The sequence below is a fragment of the Dipteris shenzhenensis genome, chromosome 18 (genome assembly GCF_047967505.1).
Source record: "Dipteris shenzhenensis isolate YYH24624 ecotype China chromosome 18, Dip_SZ_1.0, whole genome shotgun sequence".
NCBI classification, from domain to species: Eukaryota; Viridiplantae; Streptophyta; class Polypodiopsida; order Gleicheniales; family Dipteridaceae; genus Dipteris; species Dipteris shenzhenensis.
Window position 1 is genome coordinate 53,088,116 of NC_141613.1, and position 6,645 is coordinate 53,094,760.

A 6,645-nucleotide genomic window follows, 5' to 3' on the forward strand; every position below is an offset into this window, starting at 1 on the left:
TCATCAATCCGAGGGACCTATTGTACATTTGCATCTAACTTTTTCTTTGGCATTGGTTTAGTTCAAGTCATCTGCCATGCATTTATATCTTCATTTGTCTTTCGCTTGCCTTACACATTTGCTCTGCATTTGCCTCCTTTTCTACCTTTTTCTTTGGGACCTCTTAGATATACCTTAGGCAATGGCTCATAATTTCCCTTTCCCTTTGTCTCCTATGTTGCATTAGGGACTCGGTTTGCCTTTCCCTTTGTCTCCTATGTTGGCTTTCCCTTTGTCTCCTATGTTGGATGGGTACTCGCTTTGCCTTTGCATCATCATCAAAGTTTGTTTTGGGACTCAATCTACTGCAAGAAAGGAAAAACATGCTACTTAGTACCTAGCCAGGCATATTTTGACATAATAGACTGCTTTTTCATACATGTGACATGTAGAAGAATAGAAAACAAACATTTGAATCAATAGAGAGACTAAAATTATAATTCTAAATGAAAATGAGACCATAGAATATGGCTTGATTGCTCACACACTTTCTTAGATCCCTTTCTTTTTCTTCTTGGGAGCACATTGTGCCACATTTTTGTAACCCCTTCTTCTCCTTGAAAGCACAAAAGATGACCAAGCAACTTCATTCTCATAATCTTTGTCACATTCATAACTATGTTTGACACCTTCATCATCATTTATAGTTGTTCTCATAACTGACTTCTGAGGTATCTTATTCAGCGAGACCTCATCTTTGGCACCTTCATGTCCATTTTCTTTCTTTGAAGGTGTCCTCTCCGGTGACTCTAAAGCACTTCCTATGATGTCTTCTTCATTGAGGCCTGGATATAGCCTACCTATGTCCCCTCCTCTAGGGTGTTTTTGCTTAAAAGTATCCTTGAGCTTCTTATTCTCTTATTGAAAATCTTGTCAAGCTTCCTACTGCTGATCTACCCTTGTTTCTCTTTGCTATGGAGTATTGATATCTTGGAAATTACCAAGAAAAGGCTTGTCAGGTAGAGACTCGGTAGAGAGCAATAACAAAGAACTTGTGATGCATAAATATATCTTATTGAATATACCTAGGTTCACCTCCTAATCAACATTCTTACCTGCAGCATTTTGGATAGTTGCACTTAAAAATTATTCTAGAAGGAACAGAAGGAACAATGTACCATCAAGGAATATTTGACAACGTAGTTGTTGGAAGCAAATAGATGGAAGTTTGGTGAGTATAGGTGTCATTCACCATCACTCGTTGAAAAATTCTCATATAGAACTGATTTTGTCGGGTGAGAAACAAATGCTATGAAAAAAACATAAATAATAAAAAGGCTCTAATGTAAATAGTACCTTTTTTAGGTATAGGCAGTGGGCACACTAAGCATATAGTAGTGGCTCTGTAGGCATTTTCCTTTTACTAAACAAATGTGTACGGAGCATAAAAAGTGGTACACATGATGACAAGGTAGAGGGAAGACTTCCTCATCCACTCTTTTGAGTTGAATGGATCCCCCTCATGTGTAATGAGCATAATAGAGTGCTAGTCTTGCCCTAAGGCGAGGGCACTACAGGTTGCCATATTTCGAGGATTTTCTCCCCAAAAAACCCTCCCCTGACCCATTCCCCTCTATCCTACACATGAATTGGTCTAAATTCCTTGAATCGGCCAATATGCAGTAGACAAACCTTTTATTTGCTAATATTTTTGTTGCTTTTTCATTTTTGTTTCTAATTTCCCCATAGGGATGCGAAAGGGTCATTAGCTTATCAACTTGCATGGCATTTGCTTGAAAAAAATGCTTTGGTTTTTATCGACTCGGCAATTGGCAATGGTCCTCTATTCATCAATTCACAATGGTGTTTGCTTGAAAGTCTATTTCATGTTTGGAGTTCATCTACTTTGGTAATTGAAAATATGTATGCTTGAGGTTATGTTGTGGCTTTGTCTATTCATCACTTTGTTTTCTTGTGTCTTTGGTCATAATTGTCTACTCTAAAATTGACAAATCCTCTACTTGAAGTTCGATACATGGTCTCTTATGCATGAACTTCTAGAAATTTTGCTTACATTGGATGCCTCCTTTGCTTGGAATGTTGGCTTAACTTTTTGAAGCTCAACACTCTTTTGTGGAAGTTTTTTGTGTGCAACTTACCGTTGTAAGGCCTACTTTGCTCGTATTCACATCATGGTTCATCGCCAGTCCACAACAAAGTGTGTGGACTCTTTACATAGAAGTGGTGGTTGACTTTCCAAGATTGGTGAGTTTTATGTACATTGTTTAGACCAGTTAGCCATTGCAAACAGCTAGCCATTATAAACTCCCTCGGGTAGTAGGAAGAGTTGAAAATTCGCCTTGTAGGTGAGTTTGAAAATTTCCCACATAGCCTTGACAGTAGTTAATTCTCCAGTGCTATTTTAAAATTTGGCCAATCTATCTACATTCTCCAGGATGGGTAGGGTGAAATTTCAAAAGATTTCACCGAAAAACTTACCTAGGTGAGTTTGAAAATTGGCTCCCCCATAGTTGAGGGTAGGGATTTTCAAGGACTAGTAGAAAGTGAGAGCATGAAATTCTTGTGCCCTTCCACTGGGTGGTTTGAAAATTGGGCCCTCTAGCCTTAAGTTGAAATTTATAGATTTTCCACAAGGATAAGTTTGAAAAAATACCCCTTTGTTTGGGTCTTGGAAATTTGACATTCTCACAATTAGGTAAGTTTGAGCCAAGTCCGAGAAAATGGACATTTGAATGGAAACAAATGGCCCGCAATGATCCTTCTTCTTAAGCAGGTTTTCGTTAAATGTGAATATTGGTGAAGAGTTTTAAAAGGTTGGAGGGAATGGCAAAGGAAGGCAGGCAGGATGGTGCTCGTCTTCTTCTTCTTGTTGTTGCTGGTGTCCGCCATCGCCTCTTGCTCCTCCTCCTCCCTTCTTCCATTCCCAACTCCCTCGCTCCATCTCGCTTCTCCACCTTCCACATCTTTCTTGGACACTCCTTTCGCCCATGCCTCCCGTCTTATTCTTGTGGACGCCTGTGGATTCGGCCATTTCCACACCATCCAGGCTGCCGTCAACTCCGTTCCCGTCAACAATACTCGCAATTACACCATCTTGGTCGCCGGAGGAATGTTTGAGTATGTCCTTCCGCTTCTCCTGTGCATCGTTTTTCCTCCCCATTGCTAGCAGGTTGTTGAGGCAGTGCCTGTGAAATTTCGATTGCGCGAATGTGAGATTACAAGCGATCTTTGGTGACTCCCTGTGTGTAGCTCGTCGCTTAGGCAAATCATAAGGCTTCGACAAAATTCTTGATCAGCGCTTAGCCAAACCTACTCTCGTTTCCTTTTCTCAAATCAAGATTGCATTGAGACCTTATTTGAGTTGTCCATTTGCGCTACAACTGATTTTTCTAGGGAGAAAGTTACAATTCCACACAACAAACCCTTCATTACGCTTCAAGGCCTCGGCAGGAACGATACCATCATCAGCTGGCATGACACTGCCGCCACTTACGCTTCCGATCCCGACTCCACGTTCCCAGATAAAAGCAATAATACGCGGCCTCTCGGCACCTTCCACAGTGCTACTGTCGCAGTCAATGCTCCGTATTTCATCGCCAGAGATATTACGTTTCAAGTGAGTCACTTCGCCCTATCTTGCTATCGAGTCTCAATTCAAAGATGTTTATCGCTACGTGTAATTTATGAACTCAAGTCAGTTTTCTACGCCTCTGCCTCCAAATGTCCCTTTCGTTCTTAAGATCTTTAACTCGTACAAAAATGCTCCTAGAATTCGGCACCAGCACCTACGAATGGAGTATCCGGGGGCCAAGCAGTGGCGTTACAAGTCTCTGGCGACAACGTGGCATTCTATAATTGTAACTTTCGGGGTAGGCAGGACACCTTGTATGACCACAGAGGTCGGCATTACTTCAAAAATTGCTACATTGAGGGTTCGATTGACTTCATTTTTGGGGATGGCTTATCGCTCTACAAGGTCGTCATCATTTACCGAATGCTGATCCGAATGCTGACAATATACTAGGTTTTGAACATACGGATAGAATACGGCCGTTCCTTAGAAACATAATTGAATCTTGCGTCCCAATTGGTGTGCGCAGGATTGCCGGATTCATGCTATCGGTTCGGGCTTCATAACGGCGCAGAAGAGGCAAAACGTGTCTGATGATACAGGCTTCTCGTTTGTGGACTGTCAGGTGACAGGTAGCAACCTAGAGCTATACTTGGGAAGAGCATGGGGACCTTTCTCACGGGTGGTTTATGTAGAGTGCTATATGGACGATATCGTCGTTCCAGAAGGATGGCATAACTGGGGGGATACGAGCAGGGAACTGTGAGTTTGTCACACCTTAATCACGATCCAAAGGATGCAGGATTAATTCGTTTTTTCTTTCGGCTAAGGCATGGCACATGAAGCAGCCGTTGTGTATCGCAGGACAGTCTTCTATGGCGAGTACAATTGTAGCGGACCGGGTGCAAGAGCTTTCGACCGTGTCCCATGGTCCCTTCAGCTTACGGAACCAGAAGCGGCACAGTTCATAGATGTCGGCTTTGTCCATGGCGATGAGTGGCTGCTCTACGAATGAACAAACGAATAGGTATGTCTGCTCGCTTATGGTCTGTGTAGGTTATGAAATGCAGTGTTAAGAAATTTAGCCCAAGCACATCAAAGTGTAGATGGAAATCATTCATGCATCAACTTCGAATTTTCCAAGGAACTTCCGCTTCAAATTCTGCTGCAAATCAGGAATGAACACCTACGACATAATAAGCCTTTGAACTCTTCAACGAGATTAGATCACTAATATGCTCAAGGCTCCTTACTTGTTACATATGCTTAAGGCTTGCAATTGGGCCACACATAAACTCTTGCAATCGTAGTCTTACTGCCTTTTGTCATGAGGAAAATACAATAGAAATAGCCCTCTTGCATGTAGGTTTTTCGTACCAAGCTTTTCCATGGGCTTATGGTAAGCCACTAAGTCCCTTATGTCACAGGGAAAATGTAGGTTCTTCATGGGAAGATCATTCGAAAACATCAACGCAAAATAACTTCTTGTTCTCCCTCTTTCCCTTTTCGTTTTGGATAATTATGTCATGCTCTATACCAATTTCAAGTTCACAATTTGACAAGTTGCCCCTATTTCAATCGTTCTTCCCCTTGCTACATAAGCCTTTTAGAATAAGAATGTACATGAAATGCTACACCTTGAGATAACAATATACATGAAATGCTACATAAGCCTTTTAGAATGGCAATGTCCTCCTCCTTGCAAGTTGCTACATAAGTTCGTGTACCATCTTGTAGTTTGCCTAATGTCTTCATTGCATACTTTAAGCCCAAATAATTCATTTCTTCATTGCATACTCTAAGTCATACCAATACTTAGTTTGCATGCTTTATGCCTGATCTTTTCATTGTTTACTTTAGTTTTAAAAATCTTCAGGCCTATATTTGAATTCTTTGATAAGTGTTTTCGCTCCGTTTGCCCTCCTCCTTCCTTTGGTAAAATTCGTGGCTCTTTGTTTAAGCTCATTCAAAGTGAGCTCTTTTAATATCTAATTCTTTGTGCCTTTTAATATTTTCCTTCAAATCTTTATCTTTGCTACCTTGTTTATGCAATTTATGCAATGGACTAGAGCATGTGACCCCTTCTAATAGATATTACACACGTCTTCATACTCCTTCAGAGAAAGAGAGAGAGAGAGAGAATACATAGCCAATTATTGAGAACCTTCTGCATTCTTGTAAAAAGAGCCATTGAGTGTGATCGGAATGAAACACTGCATGTAATTATCATGTGTTGAAATAAGTTTAGAGATATTAAATAATGTAAGAAGATTGTGTGATTACCTCCACATCAAAACAACTCAATAAACTAAAAAAAGAGAACGAAATCAAATGCATAGGAGAGAGACTATACAAATACATAATTGCATAGTGTTCCATAAAAGTACATATGGCAATGATCTAGATATCACTTTCACTTTAAATGAAGACATTTACATTGTCCAATATTTTGAAAATAACAAATAGAAGGGTGGTGTAAAAGCACACCATTGCAATATGAAGGATTTTGCATGGTGTAAGCATACTCAATTCTAATGTCGAAGGGTTTTTCTTATAATGTGACATGCAAATCTATGTTGCTTTGAATCATTAGAGTCACATATTACATCATTATGTGTTAGATGGAGATTAGCCATTTATTATGCAAAAATACCTATTTTTTTCCTGAAAAAATCCGAGCAACCAATCGAAGCAGGACACCCTTAGCTTGCAACCACGCCTATACGAGGGCCGCTTAGAAAAGAGGCATGAATGGATTCCCAATAATGATATCTTAACACAAGTCAAAGTATTAATTGCGAGAAATCAATGATGTGTAATCTTTAAAAATGAATAAATTTCCAATAACGATGACTCCACTAATTGGAGTGAATAGCAGCATTGATTGAGAGAAATCAATTATGTGTAGTCATTAAAAACAACATGAATACAATATGGAGAAATGCACTACAATCTCTACGATCCAAACTTGTCACATATTCAATATCACTGGAGTAGAATAACCTAGTCCCCTAAGGAAAATCCTTTTGGAGTCTTCTAACGAAATATTGTACATCTATAGTGCACATAAAAAT

At 39.9% G+C, this 6,645-nt stretch overlaps 1 protein-coding gene across 1 annotated transcript; it reads left to right on the plus strand.

Annotated features, from left to right (window-relative positions):
• Positions 1-2,845: 2,845 nt before the first annotated feature.
• Positions 2,846-4,874, plus strand: LOC147891415 (putative pectinesterase 53). Its single transcript, XM_087389208.1, has 5 exons — positions 2,846-3,117; positions 3,394-3,616; positions 3,770-3,976; positions 4,101-4,333; positions 4,436-4,874. The coding sequence occupies exons 1-5, from the start codon at positions 2,846-2,848 to the stop codon at positions 4,584-4,586; spliced, it is 1,086 nt and encodes a 361-aa protein (XP_087245334.1). The 3' UTR covers positions 4,587-4,874.
• Positions 4,875-6,645: the final 1,771 nt, after the last annotated feature.

What these genes read in the sequence shown, in the direction of transcription:
- LOC147891415 (XM_087389208.1), top strand. Translation starts at nt 2,846, where the DNA reads ATGGTGCTCGTCTTCTTCTTCTTGTTGTTGCTGGTGTCCGCCATCGCC. An exon ending in GTCGCCGGAGGAATGTTTGA is followed by an intron (nt 3,118 to 3,393) that starts GTATGTCCTTCC and finishes TGATTTTTCTAG; the next exon opens with GGAGAAAGTTACAATTCCAC. An exon ending in ATGGCTTATCGCTCTACAAG is followed by an intron (nt 3,977 to 4,100) that starts GTCGTCATCATT and finishes TGGTGTGCGCAG; the next exon opens with GATTGCCGGATTCATGCTAT.